This window comes from Anopheles funestus, chromosome X, assembly GCF_943734845.2.
Source record: "Anopheles funestus chromosome X, idAnoFuneDA-416_04, whole genome shotgun sequence".
Lineage (NCBI taxonomy): Eukaryota > Metazoa > Arthropoda > Insecta > Diptera > Culicidae > Anopheles > Anopheles funestus.
In genome coordinates, this window is record NC_064597.1 from 21102262 (window position 1) to 21126607 (window position 24346).

The window sequence follows — 24346 nt, forward strand, 5'->3', positions numbered from 1 at the left end:
AAAGCGCGCTTGTTTACGTTTTGAGCGAACGTCAAATTTTTGTCAACTTTTTGTCACCATTCTTGTCAACCTTTTTCGTGAATTTTCTACAAAATAAAATTTTGTCAAAAGCTCAACAAAGTGACAAAAGCTCCGTTTTGACAAATTTTTCACCTTTTTGTCAGCTCTCGTTGCTAGGCACCTTAAGATTACGAAATCGTCTGCATATTGTATAATTTTAATGTTTTTGTTTTCAATTTTTTATGTATGTAAAAACTGATCTTCAGGTTAGAGTTCGAACGATACTGATTTATTTCTAAACGGTTTCCATCGTTTTATAATTTCGCCAGTGAGAGCCGTGAGTGACCGTCACTCTTCTCAGGGGTTAACAACTTATTTCTTACATGTATGTCTTTGGTGTAGATGTTGAAAAGTGTGGGGGACATGACGTCTCCCTGGGGGAGTCCGTCTGTGACTAACATTTTTATGTTTTTACTGCTTTCTATTTCTATCGTTCTGTTCTTTAGGAACGCACTGACCCACATGGTGATTTGATAAGGTATTTTCGTGTTAATCATTTTTCCTATTAGTGTTCTTGTTTGTACTTTATTGTATGCTTTTTCTAGGTCTAGGAATATTGCGCCACTTATTTTTTTTTCTTTTGTTTCGGGTGATTTCGTTTGTTAGAAGGTTTACGCATTGATTTGTGGTTTTGTTTTTTCTAAAACCGAAGGAGTTGTCCGGCAGTATTTTTTGAGATTCTATGTGTTTGTTTAGTTTGATGAGTACAGCGGAGTTCAAGATTTTGGTTGGGGTAGGTATTAGTACTATTGGTCTATAGTTATCTATGTTGTTTTGGTCTTTGTTTGGTTTTGGTATGGCTATTATTTTGAAATTTCTTAGTTTTTTGTTGATTTTTCCTTTGATCCACATTTTGTTCGCATCTGATATTATTTTTTCTATTGTTGGTTCGTTTATGTTGCGTAACATTTCGTATGTTATTTGGTCTATCGCGGGGGCGGTATTTTTTTTCTTTTTTATTATGTCCCTCCAAAGTTCTTTGTCTATTAGTGCTCTGTCTATTTGTCTGTTCGGGTCTATTTGTAATTGGTATTTTGATTTTTTATTTGCTTGGAAATTGAGTTTTAGGAATTCTTTGGCTTTCTGTATCTCATTATGTATTATGTTATTTTCCTTGTTTGTCGGTCTGTTGTGATTTATTCTTCCTATCAGGTTCCATAGTTCTTTTGTGTTTGTTTGGTAGTTGATGTTTTCTGGGGTCTTTTGGAATTCTTCCTCTTTAAATTTCTTTATTTTTCGAATAAATATCGCTGTTCTCGTCCTTAATTCTATGGCTTTTTCTATTGTTCTGTCTCTATTAAAATTTTTTCTAGCGTTATTCCTATCATTTAGGGCAGTTTGCAATTCATCATTCCACCAGCTTTTTAGTTGGTGTTTTGTTTTACGTTTGTTTTTGGTGATGATTTGTTGTATTTTTTTTATGCATTGTGGTATGGTTTCTATTTTTGTTTCGTCTAGGAGTTGTATTTGTTCTATTACTTTTTTCCTGTTGATTGTTATAATGGGGGTGTGTATTCCCTTCATTGTTATGTTTATTTCTATGATCTTATGGTTGCTGGAACCAATATGTATGTTTTTGATTTTTTTTGAAGTGTTTTGAAAAATGTCTTTTGATACTATTGTCAGGTCTATTGCTGTTTGTCTTTTGTTTTTGTCCGTAGGGATGTATGTGTATGTGTCGTTGTGGAGTATAATGTAATTGGACTTGTCGATTTCGTCAATGATTGTTTCTCCTTTAAGGTCTATTCTATCGTCCCCCCAAAAGGTGTGGTGTGCGTTAAAATCTCCCGTTATAATTGCTTTTTTGTAATTTTTGGTGTTATATACTATTTGAGCTAAAGTGTTTCGAATATCTGAGATTTTCGCTTGTGGTGCTATGTATGTAGTTATGATTATTAGGTTTGTTTTGTGTAGTTTTATGGCAGTTGTTTGTATGGTGTCTGTTTGGTCCGTTACTTTAACTTCTGTAAATCGAATTCCTTTTTTTAATAGTATGCATGTCCCTCCGTATCCGTCTGCTCTGTCGGTTTTTGCCATATTGTAGCCTGGTATTTTAATATTCTTGTTTGTGTTAGTCCATGTTTCTTGTAAACATATTGCATGTATTTCCTTTCCATATATAATGTGTTTTAATTCTTCTTTGTTTTTTGGTAAACTTAGGATGTTTGTCTGGATGATATTTAGTTTATCCGTTTTAGTGTTGGAGTTTACGTATAAAGTGCTCTATGCAATATGGTTGTTTTTTTCTGTTTGTATTGGTTTTTTGTTTGTTTTTTTTATGTTTCCATTTCGCTAGAGTATATTTCCGAATCACTTAATACGACTTCGGTGTCGCTAAAAATTATTGTTTCGTTTCTGGATCTTTTTTTAATATGTATTTCTTCTTCATGTGTTATGCTTTCGTAGATATTTTCGTTGTTATTGTATGTTTCTTATATTCAATACAAGGCTCTACAAACAAGGCAACTACAAGGCTCAACAAGAAGCACACGGTACTCGATGGCATTTTGTTTACAATCCCATCGCAAATCTGTCAAATGTCGGCATCGCAAAACGACGCCATTAGCTAAAAAAGTAAACAAATAATACAATGTATTCCCAAATTATTAAAAAATCGGGGAAAATTTATCGCAAACGTGATAAAATAAAACGTAAATTATTCGACAATACTATTAGTTCCATTAAGAGTGAATTATTGGATACCACAGGTTTGTCGCGATACGCACAAAGATATTGAAAGTTTATTGTTATGAAAACCATTTACTGTCCTCCGTAGGTTCATCAACAAGTATTCCAGATATAGATCAATATTTAGAAAGTTCTGAATCGGAAGATAATCCTGAAGGAGTAAAAAAGGAAGGGAATGAATTTCAACACTTGAATATGGAAGATTCTCTTAAATATTGGGCATTAGCCACTAACCAATCCCATCATTCAATAAACATGCTACTTAAAATACTGAACTCCAAAATTGAAAGCCACCTTTCGAATGACGCCAGAACTTTGCTGCGCACTAAAAGGACCCGGCAATCATTACAGATGTAAATGGCGGACAATTTTGGTACAACGGTATCGAAAAAAGTATTTCATCCTATTTCTTGTAAGTTTTTTCTGGATTTGTATGTTTGTATGTCATTCTCACTTAATCTGGTAAATGTTTTTTTTTCAGTAAGGAAAGACCGCCTTTTCAAAAGTTGTCTTTGAATGTTTTTGTTGATGGCCTACCATTATATAAAAGCATTAATAAGCAATTTTGGCCGATTCTTATTAACATTCACGAGATGCCAACCACTCCGCCAATGATTGTTGCAGTTTGTTATGGTACGAAACCTGGCAACGTTGAAGAATATTTGAGCAATTGGTGGGTGAGTTGAAAGAAATATTGGTAAACGGAATACAAATATTGGGCAGTAAAATTTCCATAAGTCTTCTAGCAATAATAGCCGATTCACCTGCTAGAGCGTTTATTAAAGGTAAGCTAACTAAGAGTAAGAAATGCTATTAAAAATATAAGATACCTGTTAGAGCAAGACAAGTTGCGATACAAGTGTTATGCAACTTGTTGCATAATACTTGTGTCAACTAAGAACGTAAGCAAAATATCAAAATGTTAAGTGGGACAATTTGACAATTACACAATTACACAATTACACAATTACACAGTTACACATTACAACAAGCGAAGAGAACACGTGAAAATAAAATCTACAGTACAACGGCACAAAGGAAGCAGTATTTGCTGGTTTTTAGCAAATTAGAAATACCAGAAAATCCGAAGCAGTATCCTGCGTCAACATTTGGTCCTTCGAACCGGATTTCTGGACACACAAACTGCTAATTTGGGTGCATCGAGGTTTAACCTCAATCACGCGTGTCGCAAGTGAAGTGATCTATTATCCTTCTAATACAGTCTGTATTGTAGAAAAATCGTTACTATTCGCTGACGCATTGAAATGGCCACTGAAACCAAGAAGACCCAAGCGAAGATTGCGACTCTTCGTGCCCGTGCTCAGATGAGAGCCACAGAAGAATTCATGGTTGGTTTTACGGAAGTTAAAAGCAACCAAGTGGTAGAGAGGTTAGCGAATTTGGAGTCGATCTGGAAGGCGTTTGAAGCGGCCCAGTCCAAACTAGAGTCCCTTGAGGAAGATGAAGAGCAGCTGGCCGATTTGTTCAACCAGCGCAATGAGTTCTACAATAAGTATTGCGAAGCCAAGGGATTCCTAACCTCAAATCGACCATGTGCTCTGCCTGCTCCGGATGAAGTAGAGCCGGGAAAGATTAAACACGTGGCAAACGTGCGACTGCCGAAGTTGGATTTACCAAGATTCGATGGTAACACCACAGATTGGATCAGCTTCAAGGACCGATTTGTGTCAATGATTGACAAGGCTGAAGACATGCCTGATGTTGTGAAACTGCAGTACCTGCTATCAGTGCTGAAGGGTGAAGTGGCGAAACGATTCCAGCATGTGCAGCTTACGGCAGATGGTTACAGCATCACGTGGAAGGCACTGCTAGATCGATATGATAACAAAAGGATCCTTAAGCGTGAATATTTCCGGGCGCTGTTTTCTATCCCACCGATGAAGAATGATACGATTGAAGAGCTTCGACGAGTGTCTGACGAATTTACTCGACTAACTCAAGGAATGAGTGCGTTAAGTGAGGCTTTAGTTCATTGGGATACACCGTTGTGCAATCTACTTTTTTATAAGTTAGATGGTAAAACCTTGTTGGCTTGGGAGGAGTATACCAGCAAGGACAAGGAAGACGTGTATGTCAAGCTGCAAGAATTTCTTCAAGGTCGATTGAGAATTCTTAGTGCTACAGCTCAAGCATCAACAGAAGCACAAAAACCAAGTTCGAGTAAACTAACCAGCACGAAACAGCAAAGAGGCATCGCATGTGTAAGCATGGCACCAACTCCCGTGATACGGTGTTATGCTTGTTCACAACCACACTATTTGCATCAGTGTGAATCGTTTAAGGGCATGCAAGTGGCACAACGAGAGGAAGTCATCACATCGAATAAGCTATGCCGGAACTGTTTCCGAATCGGACACATCGCCCAGCGATGTATGTCGAAATTCAAATGCCACAAGTGTCATCAACGACATCACACATTGTTACATGTAGACACAGCGATGCAGAATCCAACATCAGACAACATTGTAGCCGCAACTACTGCCGCATCGGGAAAGACGACCGTCCTATTACAAACAGCATTAGTGCAGGTTGTGGATGACAATGGCAGATCGTTTGATGCAAGAGCGCTGTTAGACTCTGGATCGATGTCCAACTTTATCTCAACGGCTCTAGCAAATCGTCTTAGTAATCGCAAACGTCATGCTAGCGTATCTATTGTAGGAATTGGACAACGAGAAAACCACATACATGAAGCGATGGATGTAGTCGTGTCGTCGAAGACTCAGAGGTTTAGCACAAAACTCAACTTCCTTGTCATAGATTCTCCAACAGCACAGCTTCCAACAATTGAAGTAAACACCAAGGAATGGAGAATAGAAGGACTACCTCTAGCCGATCCATTTTTCTACAAACCAGGTCAGATTGATCTAGTAATTGGCGGAGAAGCATTTTGGGCCATTCACACAAACGAGCGAATTAGTGTTGGATCGAACAAGCCTGTATTTGTCAACACTAGATTTGGATGGACAGTTGCTGGAACGACCCCAGCTACAACTCAGAATCGTCACGTGTCAACAAACGCAGCAGTTAGTCAGGACACGTTAGAAACAACCATCCGACGATTCTGGGAGTTAGAGGTACTACCATCCTCATCATCAGTCGAGTTAGACGAAGAGACATGCGAGAAATTCTTCTCCGAAACGACTTCTCGCAATAAGGAAGGTAAATTCGTAGTCAAGTTGCCGAAGGTGGATACATCGAGAGTAAGTCTAGGCGATTCAAAGGCTATAGCGGAGAAGAGATTTTTCAACACCGAACGAAGACTACAAAGAAACCCGAAAATGTACGAAGAATACCGAAAGTTCTTGAAAGAATACGAAGAGTTGGGACATATGGTCGTGCTACCAGAACCAGTGGATGATAGCATGCCCCATTGCTATCTACCGCATCATCCAGTGCAGAAGGAGTCAAGCACAACGACGAAAGTAAGGGTAGTATTTGACGCTTCGTGTAAAACTACATCTGGCTACTCCCTGAATGATGTACTCGAAGTTGGTCCAACAGTTCAGTCTGATCTTTTTTCAGTGATCCTACATTTTAGAACGCATCGAGTGGCAATTAGCGCGGATATCGAAAAAATGTATCGCCAGGTTATGGTACATGTTGATGATCAACCGTTACAACGAATTGTATGGCGACCAACAGCTGCAGAAGAGTTAAGATGTTACCAGCTAAAAACCGTGACCTACGGAACAGCCTGTGCTCCATTTTTAGCAACCAGAGCATTAAGGCAGATCGCACTAAACGAAATGGCAACCAACCCGATTGAAGCAGAAGCCATAAAAAACGATTTTTATGTCGATGATTTGACTAATGGTGCTAATGATGAGGAGTCTGCTGCTACATTGCAGAAAAACGTGACTAGCTTATTGCGGCAGTACGGTTTTGTGATAAGAAAATGGTCTTCGAATTCGAAACGCGTACTGGATGACATTATCGAGAAGGATTTAGCCACGCCTCGCTGTCACTACCTGGGAACTGATGCCGCCATCACTACTTTGGGATTAGTTTGGTTTCCAGGAAGGGATCAGTTCAGTTACAATTTAAAGAACGTCGAATTGCCATCAACTATTACGAAGCGTACGTTGTTATCATCTGTTGCAAAAATATTTGATCCTTTGGGACTTGTAGGACCTGTCGTATGCATGGCGAAACTATTAATGCAAAGGGCTTGGACAACAATCGACTCGACAACGAAGAAACCCATCGATTGGGACGCGAATCTACCAACGAAGCTCCAAAACGATTGGAAATCCTTCCAACGAACGATTCATTTGTTAGAAGATCTTAACATTCCACGATTCATTTTTGGCAACGAAATGTTAGAAGGTTGTGAATTTCACATATTTGGAGATGCTTCCGAACGTGCTTACGGTTCCTGTTGCTACATACGCGTCAGTTCGCAGTCAGGTTTCACTACTCGTCTACTAGCGGCAAAGTCCAAGTTAGCTCCGGTAAACTCTCATCATTCGATCGCTAAGTTAGAACTATGTGCTGCATTGTTGAGCGTTCAACTTTTAGCCAAGATTTCGACAGCACTTAGATTCAACCCCACCAACATTAAGTACTGGAGCGATTCAACCACAGTCCTGCACTGGTTAAACGCATCGCCGTGTAGATGGAAGACGTTCGTGGCAAATCGTACTACTCTAATCCTAGACGCCACGAACATAAAACAATGGAGACATGTAGCAGGAGTCGATAATCCGGCAGATTATATTTCTCGAGGTGTAGAACCAAAGGATCTGCTCTATGCTGAAAGATGGTGGAATGGACCATCTTGGCTCTCGCTACCAGAAAATCAATGGCCAGAAAGTCATTTCGTCCCTTCAGAAGATGCTGAAAATTTAGAAGAGTGTCGTAACACTGCCGTGTTGGCATTAGCAGCGGTTGCAAGCACCTTTTGCGATGAATTGTTTGCAAAATATTCATCATATACTAAACTACTTCGTGTCTTCGCATACTGTTGTCGACTGTTGGTGAAGTTCAGAAATCGTAAGGGAGCGCAGCTTTCTAGTGAATTCTTGGAGGACAATCGGAAGTGGTTGTCAACGGCTGAGGTACAATTTGCAGAAGTAAACTTATGTTTACTACACCAACAACAAATGTTTCCGGACGAATTACATTCGCTGATTACTGGGCAGCCTGTTACACGATCATCGCAACTGAGATGGATCAAACCAATACTCGGCAAGGATGGACTAATTCGTATTGGTGGCCGTCTGAATCTAGCAACTCTTCCGCCTTCGACTCAGAATCCTATAATCTTGTCCGCAAAACATCCATTGACAAACATGATCGTTGAAGCATGTCACAGACGACAACTACACGCTGGTCCGCAACTCATGCTTGCTACGTTGAGGCAGAAGTTTTGGATTATTGGCGCAAGAAACCTGGTTAGGTCGGTTTATCATCGATGTGTTACGTGTTTTAAGAAGAAACCTACCTTCATCAGTCAAACAATTGGTGACTTGCCGAGCAGTAGAGTAACTCCAGCACCTCCGTTCTCTATTTCCGGAGTGGATTATTGCGGGCCCTTCTTTGTCAAGTTTGGGACTAGGAAAACCATACCACGAAAGGTATACATAGCCATTTTCATATGCTTTGCAACGCGTGCGGTACACATCGAAGTAGTATGCGACTTAACCACACAAGCATTTATCGCCGCGCTGCAACGTTTCATTTCACGTCGCGGAAAGGTTAAGGAGTTGAATTCTGATAATGGCACAACATTCAAAGGAGCGGCGAATCTTCTTCATCGGTTGTATCAACAATTGAAAACTGATGCCAAATCACGCGAGCTACTGTTCGACTGGTGTGCTGTGAACGAGATAGTATGGAAGTTTATTCCGCCGCGTACCCCTCATTTTGGCGGATTGTGGGAAGCCGCAGTGAAATCAGCCAAGCAACATCTCATGAAGGAGTTAGGGTCGACCACAGTGATGTATGAAGATTTTCTGACGTTATGTGCGCGGGTGGAAATGTGCCTTAACTCGCGACCACTCACGCCCATTCCGAATTCGCCAGATGATCTCGACGTGTTAACACCTGGCCATTTCATCACGGGATCAAACTTCCAATTGGTTCCGGAAGTAGACGTCAAGGAGGTTCCAGACAATCGGTTAACTCACTGGGGGCGTACGCAAAAGCACATGCAAGCCATCTGGGCACGGTGGTTCCCGGAATATCTCCAACAACTCCAAGCCAGGGCCACTAAGGTGTGCAAGCCGCCGGTGCAAATCGAGATAGGACGCGCAGTAATTTTAAAAGAAGATCACCTTCCACCAGGCCAGTGGCCACTGGCCAAGATCGTTGCAGTGCACCCCGGTAAAGACAACATAGTGCGGGTGGTGTCATTAAAGACGGCACACGGAAAGATCATAACCCGCCCAGTTGTTAGAATAGCTTTGCTCCCGATGTCTGAGTAGAAAATATGATATTAAAATAACGAGGTTATTTCAAGGTGGCCGGGATGTTAGAGCAAGACAAGTTGCGATACAAGTGTTATGCAACTTGTTGCATAATACTTGTGTCAACTAAGAACGTAAGCAAAATATCAAAATGTTGAGTGGGACAATTTGACAATTACACAATTACACAATTACACAATTACACAGTTACACATTACAACAAGCGAAGAGAACACGTGAAAATAAAATCTACAGTACAACGGCACAAAGGAAGCAGTATTTGCTGGTTTTTAGCAAATTAGAAATACCAGAAAATCCGAAGCAGTATCCTGCGTCAACAGATACCTATATATTTATTTTAGGAGTTGCTAATTACAATGCAGCGCACGGTTGTTTAAAATGTACATGTCAGGGAGAATACAGTTATGAATCCCATACTGTCATCTTTAAAGGTGTGAACCATACAAACCGTACAGATGCTGGTTTTCGTGAAAAAGCGTATGGAAAACATAAAAAAAATGTTAGCCCTTTGATAGAAGTTCCGTTTTTGGATATCATCAAGGATATTGTTATAACAGACCGCTTGCATCTAATTGATTTGGGAGTAATGAAAAGATTGTTGCTAGGTTGGAGAGATGGAAAACTTGGTATACACGCCAAACTTTCAGCTTCTGAAATTATAAAAATTTCAGATACTCTACGACACATTAAGTTACCTTCAGAAATTGTTAGGTTTCATGGATTAGTTTAACGTTTCACGAATTTGGTTTGTTTTTGTTTGTTTGTTCATATGTACAACACTTGACAATTATAGGACTATATATGTAGACAACAGGACAAATGAATTATAGGATTATAGTTAGTTAGATATATTTTATCCGAAGAAAACTATAATCAATTCTTGTTGCTTTCCTGCGCAGTCACCATGTTATCAACAACGTTTTACAAACAGAATTGGCTCGTTGCAAAACAAATGTTAACCGAATTTGTAATTCAGTATAGTGACATATACGGCGAACAATTTATAACCAGCAAAGTTCATAATCTGTTGCACGTATTTGACGATGTAGATGGGTATGTAGGTGCGTTAAACACTCTTTCAACATACCCATTTGAAAATAAGTTGCAAAATCTTAAAAAATTGCTACGAAGCAGGCGACAGCATTTACAGCAACTTATGAAAACCTTCGAGCTTCGATAATCTATTTATAAGTATGAAGGAGAAACACTAAACAATAACAGTATTAACTTCAAAATGCAGGATAACAATCGTGATGGTTGCATTCTATATCATTCTCCGCTTTTCATGGAAGAGTACTTAGAAAACAATGGAACTTTTTTGAATATCCATTTAAATCCTCTGTTCTAAACATTTTTGTTGGAAAAAATGCTGAATTATCTAGTACAGAGGAAATTATAAACTTTTGTGATATTAGATGCAAGTTAGTAGCTATAGAAACAAGAAAATCAAATGAATTTGTCTTTATTCCTTTAGTGCATACATTGAAATAGTTCAGTAAGTTTTGTTACGTTTAGAAAAAAGAAATAAAAACTAAAATTTATATTGTGTACTCTTACGTAGGCCTTTGGTCGCCGCTCTTTTCGTTGCATTTTTTAGCTTCTTCATAAAAAATATTGCAACCATTCTCATAGTAACATCAACATCGTTTGTGCTACCGTGAAATCTAAAAAGTTCTAATACGTTTTTATATGCGATAAGCGGTATTTTTTCTTTTCCCTTGCTAATTCCTGTCCTACACTCAGCTAAAAATTGTTTCGTAAAAATCAAATCCATAATTTCTATCATTCTATTTTCAGGAGTGTTTTCGTATATGTTGTTTTCTAACCATGTCGCTATCTCATTAAAGTATTAAATTTGTCAGTTTTTGTGCTGTTGCGATAGGTTCAAACCCTATATTGTTGTTTTTTCTACGCCTCATGGGAACGGGTATCACTGTTTTATACGTAAGAATATCCAGCTTTGCTATAACAAGCTATAGCTTTTCAAGATTTGCCAATTGATTTCTGAATACCTTCGAAATAACTGTTGACATAGCACATTCTAGTCGTTGTAATCTTTCGTTTAGATCGATATTATGTGTTCCTAAATCACTTGATTTAAGTTGCTCTTCTGGTTCATTTTTATGTTCAAAGCTATTATTGGTAATACTTTCTTTAAAGTTTTCCGCTACCAAATTTTCGTCCACTTCACTTTCGTCGAGCCATTCATTTTCCCCGCTTTTTTCCGGATTTTCGGGCAACACACATCTGGTAACGCGTAGGAGTATTCGTTATTTTCATCGATACATGGTTCTAACATGGATTCGAAATTTTTCACAGGCCTGGAAACGCGTTGTTTGACCTTTTGTGGTTTTTCTTATTTTCATGCGTAAGCTTCTCACTAAAATCAGTTTCACGTTTCACTCTGCACAAAATTCGTTCCCAAGAATTTGTTGGAGTGCTGTTGTCGTCTTCTATTAGTTCATTCAACCGTTCCTTGCGTCGTATGTTTGGCCAGAAAAAAAAGTTCTGCCTTTACTCGATCCTTGAACCCAAGGTTCAGGAACTGTTAACAGTTCCTTGTGCCCTCTAGCGTCCACAGTTTCGACAACGTTAAACGGCATATTGTGATTTTGGTTGAAGTCTGGAATATATCGAACATGTTTAAGAATCAATCATAATGAATCTTTATCAAATGGCAATTATTATCTCACCTTAAGCTTTCTGCCTCTACTCGCGTCAAATGCTACGATCGAAATGATCGCATTTGCTCCATCGCAGAAATTCAACGGTGTTAGGTGCAAATGCTTTCCAACCCGGTCTTTTGTGTTGATCTACTGGTATTTGCTCGACTGGCCGAAATTGCCATTGCTTTGTTATTTGTTTCTATGTTCATATTTTTTTAAATTCCATCTAATATCGAACAATTGTAGATGTGATCGACATCGATTGTTATCATCCTTGTGTCGCTGTCCTAAGGCACTGTACATTTGCATGGAAATATTTACCATTGCTAAAAGTTCGGTTTCATGGAAATATTAACTGCTGCGGTTAGTGTCGGATATTTGCACCTTGATCCCGTTGACTTCGTAGCTATGCTGTTCAAGTATTTTAACGATTGTTGATGGTTTTCGGAACGGTATCGAAAATTTGCAGCTTTTTTACGGAAGCTAAGAACTTCATACGCCACCAGTTTCCGATTGTTAATTTTTTTATGCATTGAGGAAATGCTCATGGCATTAATGTGTTTTTCTCGAAAAAAAAAACAATTTGAAAAAACAAAAGTGTACACAAATCATACAAAGAACAAATCATTATTTTCCGTATGATTGTTGATTGCTGCTTAATATGTTTTTGTCCAGATATTACGTGATGAGCAATCACAGAACTTACGGTAGAATTAGCATAGGCAGCACTCTGTAGGCAGGGTGAAATGCGTTCAATACTCAATAAATACAGTTTTCAACAAAAAATGCTATATTGTAAAACACTCACACAACTATCAGAACAAACCTAATACACATAAATATATCCGAAAAGATCTCATTGTAGCAAGTTGAGTATACAACCACAAATGCAACTTCAAGCAGGAATAATTTATTTTTTACATTTCATTTTTTTAATCGTCTTGCTTGAAAATTAAACCTGCATAAATACTTTCTTTTACAGTTTGACATTCAAGAGCTGCTTAAGGGTTGGTTAAAAGTACGGCTTTGACAACTTTGAAGCTGCTTATCTACTGCAAAAGTCGTATTAAAGAAGCGATCTTTAGCGTGCTCAACTTTGCTGCTTAAGATAAATTGGCTATTTGGGTTATCTTGTTACAATTTCTTCTGGCTACCGGAAAAATTATGACAAGGTTTTCCTGTATTATCTGGTCAGTATCATCTATAAGAGTTAGAATAGAACATAGTTATAGCATAAAAATGCAACATAAAGTGATTATACTTCCGGTAGTATACCCTTGTAAGCAATGGGGTGGAGCACTTGCAAAAATATTTTGAATTCACTTGCTTTGCACAAATGTGAGACTTTGATGGACCGAATTCTGCTATGTAAATCTATAGGCAGTTCTACGTTATACGAAATATTGTTAATTTTCTTAATTTCATGTACAGACCATTTCGGGCGGCCCAGTGATGTAAACGGCGCCGGTCTACACGACAGGACAGGGTTTCAAATCCCTTCCCCAAATATTCAAAAATATTCAAATATTCCCCAAAGGACTGAATATACTGCTGCGTGGCAAAACATGTCTTGACACGGCCAGGCCGTTCTAACCGAGCAAAAAAATCTACAGACCATTTGCACTGTCCTGATAGTTTACCAGATTTCCATGCTTGTACCATGCTTGTAGGTGTCTAGTAGGCGAACCGAGGTAACGACATCTGTTGCAGCGTTCTCCAAACCGAAGGAAAAACTATTTTTTTTTTGCTCGGTTAGAACGGTCTGGCCGTATCAAGACTTATTTTACCACATAGCAGGATAGTCAGTCCATGCTACGGGGGGACGGTCCGGATGGGATTTGAACCCGGTTCCTGCCGTGTGGACGGGCGCTATTTTAAACATGCACCACCGGGCCGCCCCAGGGAAAAACAATTGTTGAGTTATAAAGTCAGTTTATTTTGTCCTAGATTTGTACAACTTTTTACAAGTTTGTTCTCCTCGCTTTGGTCTCTGAATCACTACTGCTTCACGTGCGGAACTTTCTTCCGCATCGTTTCTAATCATGTGTTAAATTTATCTCCTTATTTAGTCATATGGTTTCGCGCGCCCTGATTCGTTTTTATCCCTGCCGCCCGAGCGCTGTCCGTTGACCCTTTAACCATATCTTCGGTTCGCGATGTTTTCCGATTATCGATTAAACAAGATCGATCATCGGTTGATCGATCTTTCGCTTCTGTCATCTTTGACATGTTGATGTCGTGTCAACAACATCTATGATTATATCTAAATGATGGACATCAAAAAAGGGTAGTCTTTTCCCTGTGATGTTTACCATATCTACATAATCGAAAATTTGTATTTGTTCTGGGCGGTGCATTTATGCCAGGAAAATAAACAACTTTACGCCCGCTGTGCCGTTGTCAGTGAATTGCAGATGTTTGGCATTTTAAAGTATGTTACTAACCGAGCAAAAAAAAAAAAAAAAGTATGTTACTTTTTATAAATGTTCGCGGTGGTGAATCTGCAATGAAAGCTCGTACGCGTACTTGCTATTGGCATAACAAGTACCGGAGACCAGTAAACTTCGCGGCTGGTTAATGCACGGCGGAGTCCGGGCAACCATGGTTGTTCAAAACCGCCAGAATTATTTCCACATTATTTCCACGTACGTTGGCGTGTATCTTTCGGAAGCGTGAAGCTAGTTTTGGCACGAAGGATTCGCAACAAACTATAGAGCAGTGGTCCCCAACCTATGGTCCGCGGACCACTTGTGGTCCGTGGCTTAAGTAGAAGTGGTCCGCAGAAGATATTTTCGGTCGTTGAACCGATAATTTTAACACTTTTTGTTTACCATTTCAAGCGTTCTACGCTTCTCGATGTGTCAGAGTGTGGTTAATATAATTTTTGCTAATGTTTTATTTAAAAAATCGCCTTAACAGCGGTGTACATACATAACGAGTCTGTTCATAGACGGCACATGTGGGCCGCGATATACTTATGTCTAACAAAAAGTGGTCCGCAGTACAAAAAAGGTTGGGGAGCACTGCTATAGAGCACTCGATGGGTTTGAAAAGTTTTTAGTGTGTAGTGTGTTATGTTCATTTCAATACAAATTACTGTCAAACGGTCTACTGCACACATTGAAAAATGACGATTTTCCATTGCTTTTTTACGTGTGTAATTTGAGTGGTCTGTTTTTCATACAAATGATTTCACCAGTTATATATTGCATAAGTAGCGAAGAAATGCAGTATTACCGGCTATTGTGGGATAAGGTAGCGTTGTGTTAATGTGTTCGCCTGACCGAACAGTATTGTGCTGCTGCTGTTGTTAATCCTCAAAATTTTTAAGATCTATAGATCATCGTCGAATGATCTTCCCGCTGCGCTGGTTTGAAGCTGCGCCTAAAACCAATTTAAGCTAGCTGGAGCTAGGTGGAGAAATCTTTCAAATCGATCGAATCGAAAGGACGATCTTTTTTTTGTAAAACACAATGTATTCTTTTGTGTCCTTGTTCTGCCTTGTACAAATAGTATGTGTAAAGGGTTTCAAACGTATATAATAAAAAATTTAAGATGATTATTACTAAAAGAGCAGCTTTTTAAGCGCGTTCGCCTCGGATACGGCGCGCCAGCTGAATATCCTTCGGCATGATGGTGACACGCTTGGCATTGATGGCGCACAGGTTAGTGTCTTCAAACAGACCGACCAGATAGGCTTCACTAGCCTCCTGCAGAGCACCGATGGCGGCCGACTGGAAACGCAAATCGGTCCTGAAATCTTGGGCGATTTCACCCATCAAACACTGGAACGGCAGCTTGCCGATCTCACGAATTTCACGAAGAGCCACCGTACCGGAACGATGCGGCTTCTTAACGCCACCGGTGGACGGGGCGCCCAGCTGTTTACGCGGAGCTCGAGCTGTCAAATTCGAACGTAGTGGCACACGATTTAACCGTAGTGGAACGCTTCCGCAGGTGATGGCACGAGATTTAAAGCAGACGGCATGCGGTTTAAGGCAGATGGCACGATATTCGAACGTAGCTGGAATCAGGTGTATATTGGTAATTAATATGAACAGCATGATGAATAGCATGATTAATGAGCATGATTAATATGAACGGAATCTTCCTTAACGGTTTTCATGCCTCAGAACCCGGTGAAAAATCTATGGGCATTCTGAAACACGCTTGACAGTTCGATAAAAATAGTATTTGAAGGTGACGAAGTACAACTTGACAAAATAAAGTTTTAGAACCACGGAAACGAAATATTTACAGGGCGATGAAATAGTCCTTTACAGAAATTAAAATATCAGTTGACTGAAAAAATAGCCCGTAAAACGCTATACCATCTGGATTGGTAGTCCGCTAGCGATATCGAACATTTTTGGTAGTGGAGTAAGTATATGGCTCGGTCGTTGTACATTTTGTTTTTGATCGTCAAGCTCAAAGTGGGTATAATATACAGGTGGGCTTATAGCTCTTTTCAGCAGGCCATTTTTAAATGCCCGTTTGACGTTTCGTGTTACGGTTTCCATGCGTAGCTTTACACCAATACAATGATACAACTCCGGTGCTGGTTTGTTTTTGTTTTGATTGCATTGGTTGAATCTCTTTCAGAACTTTGTGTCGCAAACTAGAATCGATTATATTTCTTTCCCAAAAAGTTGAGATTACTATAAATCTGTCGTATTCTTCTCCTTCTACTATTGGAAAGTTTTTTTTTTGCGGTTCGGTAAATAAGTCCAGTTTCCTGAGCCTTGGAAGTAATTAAGGACTGGCAACTGGTGGCCATATATACTACTCAACCGTATTGAGAACAGCACACAGAAGTGGGCCGGTTTTTATCCGGCATAAACGAAGCGGATCCTACAATTACGTACCGTCCGTCGTTATTAAACAGGCTGCAAACACAGTTCAGATTCTTCTCGTGGTTCTCCAAGGTCGAAAATCTTTCCCCTTGTTTGGCTGCTGTGTGTGGATTCGTAATCCAATATTAGCTCGGTGTCTTGTAAGTTGCTAAACAGCAAGTCAAACGCCGCACAGCCCTGACACTCAATGACAGATATTTTCCATCGTGGCTAAACTTTTACAAATTACATGTAGACCATTGTAAATTGACGATGGATAGGTTCGGGTACACGATTTGGTACAATTTCCAAATCGAGTGACTGGGCGTGCGATGCCGAGATTCTGATGCAGCACTATGTGTTGTTAGAGCAGCCGGCGAAAACAAATGCGTTCGGTGCAGAATGCCGATTACGATTCCGTGTCAAAGGGGTACATTTGGAGTTTCCTTTTCGATGCCAATATGATAGCGAGGATAGGCGTAGCAGCCGTCCAGCACCATGAAACATGAAATTGTAATTGGCACTAGCTTGAATAGATCTATTTTGGTTATTTTATACTTAATGATCAGATGTACATGTTGCGCCTATAGCATAATTATATTCATTTTCTCTATTAATTTAAATTAATTTTATTTCTTATCGATTTTATAAATAGAAACTATTGAAATTGCTAGTCAAAATACGATGTTATACACTGACAAACAAATACTTACAAGGTTGACCAGTGTAACAAGTAATATGAGGTGTTTAAAATCAATACAATTTCTTTCAGAATATAAAAAAACCTTAAGGATAAACATGAACCACCATTCGGTATTTAAAATTTATTTCATTGAAATTTATGTAGGTCGCTTAACGGCTATATTTGCTATATTTTTCTTCATTAGATGATTATTACTGTCCTGCAGTAGAACATATCATAAAGTGTAAGTTCATATAGTAAATAAAACATACAGACATTTGTAATAATATTATTTTTCATTTAATTCTTGCTAATTAACAAATAATCTAATAGAAAACTTAAAAGTAAACTATAGCATATAAATTATTTCTGTTGTACTAAAGCAACTATCAAGATACATGCTTAGAGCTACAAACTTCAGATACTTAAAACTAAATTTTTATTTAAAAAAACTTGTTATATAACAGCTCAACAGAACAGCGACAACTACAGTAACCAAGATTTTCGAAAAAAAATACTTTAACTATTTTTAAGATAATGTTATACCTTATACCTCACAATACGTTTTCTATGGATTGTATACACATATAATTTCTATTTTCCAAGACTAACAAAAACTAACAACATAAAAGCAAACTCTGGATTAAATAGATGATAAACGTTTAGTACTTACACTTCTAAATATTAATATGTATTTATATTTGCGATAAAATAGTGCATAACTCGAAAGCAACGTGTAATATGGAAAACAACGTATAATAAGGACAATATAGGCGAAAATATGAAATAAAAAATATAAATATAAAAAAAAATATCATTCTATGCATATATTATTACATTTCTAGCAACAATGAAAATGGCAACCATCCAAAATAACGCAATGATATATAACAAACATCATAAAACACGTTTATTGTGCGAATTTTAGAGAAATAAGTGCAAACTGTTGATTCAAGCACTTTACTGTACACAAAAAATACAACAAAATTATAAATTGTAATGAGAAATCTACAAACAAAGAACAAAATAATATAATAATTGAGGAATCATGAATGTGTGTTAAGTTTCGATGAATTGAAAATCAACAAAATTGTAGAGTACGATCAGGTTTCAGATGAAGTAGTTGGACCGCATAACTACTTGCAAGTTGTTATGGCTTGTGGTCTATTCAGGAATTGGAAACAACCGGTATTTGTAGGGTTTGATCAAAAAATGACGAAGGAAATTCTTTTATCTATTATTGAAAAATTGGCTAAAATAGGTATAAATGTAGTAGCAGTCGTAAGCGATAACTGCCAATCTAACATTGGATGTTGGAAAGAGCTTGGAGCACACGATTATCTAAATCCAAATTTTTTGCATCCAATTACGAAGTATAAGATATTTGTATTTCCGGATGCCCCACATTTACTAAAATTGACAAGAAATTGGCTGATTGACCATGGATTTGACTACAAAGGTAAAAAGATCACAGCAGATTTGTTGTTCGATATGATAGCTAAAAGAGCCCAAGCTGAAATGACACCATTGTTCAAACTGAGTCAGAGTCATTTGATAATGACTCCCCAACAGAGGCAAAACGTTAGAACAGCTGCACAATTATTGTCACGTACAACAGCAGTTGCATTAAAACATTACTATCCTAACAATGAAAATGCAACTTTCTTAGCTGAGTTTATCGAGAAAATCGATCTTTGGTTTAGTGTCTCGAACACATATACTCCTAACGCGAAGCTTGATTACAAAAAATCTTATGTAGACAGTGATGATCAAAAACAAACGTTGATGGATATGTTTGAGCTCATAAAACACATTGTTCCTATTGGAAAATCAAATATGCAGGTTTTCCAGAAATCGCTCTTGATGCACATCAACTCACTGCAGATGCTGTTTGATGAAATGAAAGCCAATACATTAAGTTAAGTTGCATTGATCGGATAAGGATCATGCTCTTAGGTATAGCCCCAAGTGCCCTACAAAATCAAACAGATAAAGAACCCGCTACTAGTAAACCAAACGATGAATATATCTCATCCCAAAACGAAATGCTCCAAGAAGAGGATATAATTTTTAACATGGTATTGACCAGAGCTGAAATTACTCCAAATTTATCAAGAACTTTGTGCGGTACTTTTTAGCAATATAGCCCAAGATATATTATAAGCCGTCGCTGTCCTGCTCAGGCAATTCAATGTCTGTACTGCTCACGCTGCTTACTGCATCACTATTATCAGTGCTAGGTAGTTCGTTTTCCATATCTGGCTCCTCTATTTCTGATTCATTTTTTGATCAAACCCTATGAATACCGATTGTTTCCATTTCCTGAATAGACCACGAGCCATAACAACTTGCAAGTAGTTATGCGGTCCAACTACTTCATCTGAAACCTGATCGTACTCTACAATTTTGTTAATTTTCGTTTAATCGAAACTCAACACACACTCGCGGTCCTTGGGCTCAAATGATTTTGTTATACTTGCGACTAGAGTTGAAACGTCATCCAAAATGCCTGCTTTGATATTTAGTTGTGTTGCATATCGGATGGTAGCGGATAATGCATATTTATTACCATGTAATTATATGCCTTTTTGTTAAACTAATGTAGGGTCATTGCAGAGCCTATTTCGGTTTTTGTCCACTTTACCTGTTGTCTTCGTTTCAAAATGAGGACAATCTGATTTTCTGTTAATATATCTTTTAAAGTTTGCTTTATATATTGTACTTTTTGATCTGGGCTAATACTATTTTCTTTTGTTGTTTTTAGTTCTCGTTTCAGGGTTATAATTTCTGTTTGAAATTGTTCTTTTTCCTTACTTAACGCTTCTAACTTATTTCTTAAATTCATGTTGTAGTAGTAGTAATGTAGTGTTTGTATATTTCATGGTACATTTTTTACAATAGTTGTGGGAAGTAATATACATTTGACAGCGGGTTCAACAACATAATTTTTCCTCGCTACATACTAAAAACTATTTGGCAGTGCCAGTTAGAATACAAAGATGTTAATAATTACTCGAATTAAACGCAAGAGTAGGGAAAATTTTTCAGAAAAACCTACTTCATAATATGAAAGAAAAAAAAAATTTGTGTCCTAATCCTAATTATTTTTGAAAACTACAGACTAATTATTAAACCTAAATTATTCTAATTTTATAGCATTCTGCTATTAACCTTCTCAATAACTTTTAGGTAGTTAGGTTTTTGGAGCGTAAGGATTGTTAAGAATTCGGGGAAGATTATGGTAATCACGGGGAAGGGATGAGATTTTTCATATAAGTTGTATGTTTATGTTGTTATTTCTGCATCTTATGTTGTAGTTATGATTTAGTTTGCTATTGAATTCTTCGATGGTAGGAATTCGGCAAACTCTGTGTAAAGTTCTAGTTCTGAACCAAGGTGGCACGTTTAAGATAGTTTTGAGAAATTTGTTTTGTATTCTTTGTAATCTAAGTTTATGAGTCTTAGCACATGAGTCCCAGACTGGAGAGGCATAAGTGATGTTGGGCCGTATAATAGCTGCATATAACAAGAGCTTATTGTCTAGATTTAACTTGGATTTTTTGTTGAGTAAGCTGTAAAGACTACGAAAGATTTTTATACATTTCACGATTGTGTTTTCAGTATGAGGCTTGAACGTCATTCTCTTATCTAAGGTCATTCCCAGATACTTTACGGTTTGTTTCCAAGGAATGTTTGCATTCGATATTTTAATTTGTCTGTTGGGTATTTTTTTTGAACATGTGAATCGAGTGAAGAAGATAGCTTCGGATTTATTATTGTTAATTTTTAATTTCCATTTCTGGCAATATTTTGAATATGCGCTGAGAGCTGTTCTTAGGTTATTTATAATTGTGTTTGATTTTTTACCAGATGCAGTTATGGCGACATCGTCAGCATAGAGGTATTGCTTACAATTTTTCATTTTTGGGATATCGGAAATGTATATGTTAAATAATAGTGGAGAAATAACGCTGCCTTGGGGTACCCCGGCACAAGGGGTGTACGATTCCGATGATGTTGAGTTAATGAAAACTTGGTTGTTTCTATTTGTAATGAAGCTTCTTATTATATGTATTAAGTAGTTTGGAAAATGTAATTTGACAAGTTTGGCAATTAAACCATTAAACCATATAGTATCGAACGCCTTTTCTGTATCGAGCAATACAAGACCTGTGGATTTTTTTAGGTTTCTATTTTGTATTATGTTTGTTTTTAATCTTTCTAACTGATGGGTTGTTGATAAACCTGGTTGAAAGCCGAATTGGGCGCTTGGAATTATGTTAAATGTTTCCATATGAGCGCGCAATTTTATGGCGATAATTTTTTCAAATAATTTTCCTAGGCAACTAAGTAAACTAATTGGTCGGTAATTTGAAAGAATACTCAGATCTTTTCCAATTTTTGGGATAGGGACAACTTTTGCCATTTTCCAACTACTTGGGAAGTAGCCTAGCTTAAGTGCACTATTCATTATAAAATTTAATAGGACAATTGTATTTCTGGGAAGATGTTTTAACATTTTATTGTTTATTTGGTCCATACCGGTGGATTTTTTACTTTTAATATTTCTGATTGTTTTGATAATATCTTTAGGGTGTATGAACTCAGAAGGGTTAAACTCCAGTTTGCGTTGACAGCTCGACCAGAGCAGACGTGTTGGTTTATCTCTCGCGATTAAAAACAAAGCAACGCAATGGCAGCGTCGAGAAGTACAGTGAGAGTGGACTTCTCAAAAGTGACACGAAAAATCCCGCACTTGGAAGCCGTTACGTTTGTAATGGAGAAACTTGGTGTGGAGAAATCAGATATGGTGCGTATGCAGCTGAAATCTTCGCATGTGGCAATCCTCCAAGTCAAGGACGAGAACCTGGCTCATCGAATTGTCGAGATGAACGACGGAAAACACTTCATCATCGCCAACGGGAAAGAGGTCCCGATTCCAATAAAAATGAACGACGGTTCCGTCGTTATTAAACTACACGACCTGTCGGCTGACATATCCGACATCGAAACAAAAAAACAGCTAATGGGCTTTGGAGAAGTCCAGTCAATCCGGGAAGGTACCTGGGGCAGCCAGTATCCGTGCGAAGGAATTCCAGACGGAACCCGCTTCGTGACGATGATTATTACCAAACCAATACCGTCATATATCACAATAGGCGGAGAACGAACGCTGGTAACATACACGGGTCAAAAACCTACTTGCCGTTACTGTGAGCTAGCTGCTCATTTCGGCATGACCTGCACACAAAACCGAAAGTTGTTGGTGCAAAAATCAAGTGTGCAAGAGAGGTTGCTATCATATGCAGCAGTGGTCAACGAGAAAGAGTCAGCGATGACCCAGGAGTGCGTCACGCAGCTTAAGCCGACACAGCATCCAAAAGAGATCGAACAGGCAAGTACTGTTGCAACGAGCCAAGGTTCTTCCTCGGCTACCACACCACTACGTACACAATCTCCTGGCGCTAATGCGTCTAGCTTCCGCTCACACTCACTTAAAAGGCAGGCAGACAAAGAGAGCGAACAGCGTTGGACGGTGATCCTTCCAAGCAAAAAACAAAATCCGTTTAAAAGAGCAACCAGCGAGGATAGTGAATGCGAAAGTAAAGAGCACGCAGAAACGGTCGGAAGAGGTCGTGGCCGTCCTAGAAAAACGGAGAGAACGAAACAAGAGAGGAAGAAATCGATCTAGAAATGGCTTCGTTAAATCTAATAACAGTGAATCTGAACACGATCCAAAACCAGACTAAAATGAATAGTTTTCTAACTTTGATGAAATCTCTAGATGCAGATGTTATTTGCATGCAGGAAGTTGCAGACAGTAACATAACAATCAATGGTTTCGATACAATCACGAACGTAGACCACACAAAAAGAGGAACAGCAATAGCTTTTAAAAACAATCTTAAAATAACAAACATAGAGCATAGCTTGGATTCAAGACTAATTAAATGCGATTTGCAGGACAAACTTACACTGTGAAACGTATATGCTCCGCCAGGATCGCAAAACCTAAGATACAGGAACAATTTCTTTAATAGCACTATTCCATATTACTTAAGAAACAGCAAACAAAACCTTATTATGGCAGGTGATTTCAACGCGGTCATAAAGCAGAAAGATTCAACATCAAATAGTGGAATCTGCCAGTCACTAAAAGTTTTAGTACAGTCGATGAATGTAAAAGATGCATGGGAGACGATTCATAGGAACGAGGTAGAGTTTTCGTATGTAACTTCTAATGCGGCGTCCAGGCTTGACAGAATATATGTGTCTGAAAGTTTAAAACAAGGTATTCGCACATCAGCATACCATGTAAATGCCAATTCTGACCACAAAGTACACAGTTTGCGAATAAGCCTTCCAATCCTTATAACGGATAATCCAAGAAGGATACATTGGACTATACGGAAAAGCGTGCTAAGCCAAAAAAACATTATCGAAGTTCAAGCTCGTTGGAGTTATTTAACAAGACAGAAAAGATATTATTCAAGCTGGATTGATTGGTGGGTTTCACTTGCTAAACCCAAAATCATTGCATTCTTCAAATGGAAAAGTAACGTAAACATTAAAGAATTTAGGTATTCAAATGACCGATTACACTATCAACTAAAACAAGCGTACGGTAATTACTTTGGAAGTCCCGAAGAAATTGTAATGATCAACCAGATAAAAGCGAAGATTCTAACATTGCAAAGGAAATTTCTGGAGAATGATTTTAAAATCAACGAAAGCAGAGAACAGGGTGAAGACATATCGATGTTCCATATAAACGCACGAAACAAAAGAAAGGTTAATAACATTACCGAAATGGTTACGGAAAATGGGATCACGTTGAGCGACGCAGATGAAATCAAAAGTTACATAACTAAGCACTTTGACACTCTTTTTAAAGAAGAACCAAATGAGATGGTTGATTCATTTTCATCTCAAAAAGCAATTCCGCCAAGTTGCGAGAACAATAAC

The 24346-nt window shown here is 38.2% G+C and overlaps 3 protein-coding genes across 3 annotated transcripts in view; 2 read left to right on the top strand and 1 right to left on the bottom strand.

Annotated features, from left to right (window-relative positions):
* The window catches only part of LOC125768162 (uncharacterized), a 358599-nt gene that overhangs the window by 39323 nt on the left and 294930 nt on the right, over positions 1-24346 (top strand). The gene's annotated exons all lie outside the window — the stretch shown is intronic.
* LOC125768120 (uncharacterized) lies at positions 4014-6331 on the top strand. Its single transcript, XM_049435352.1, has 2 exons — positions 4014-6194; positions 6311-6331. The coding sequence occupies exons 1-2, from the start codon at positions 4014-4016 to the stop codon at positions 6329-6331; spliced, it is 2202 nt and encodes a 733-aa protein (XP_049291309.1).
* Positions 15373-15942, bottom strand: LOC125768121 (histone H3.3C-like). The gene has a single exon (XM_049435368.1). It carries the CDS (start codon positions 15940-15942, stop codon positions 15448-15450), a length of 495 nt encoding a protein of 164 aa, XP_049291325.1. The 3' UTR covers positions 15373-15447.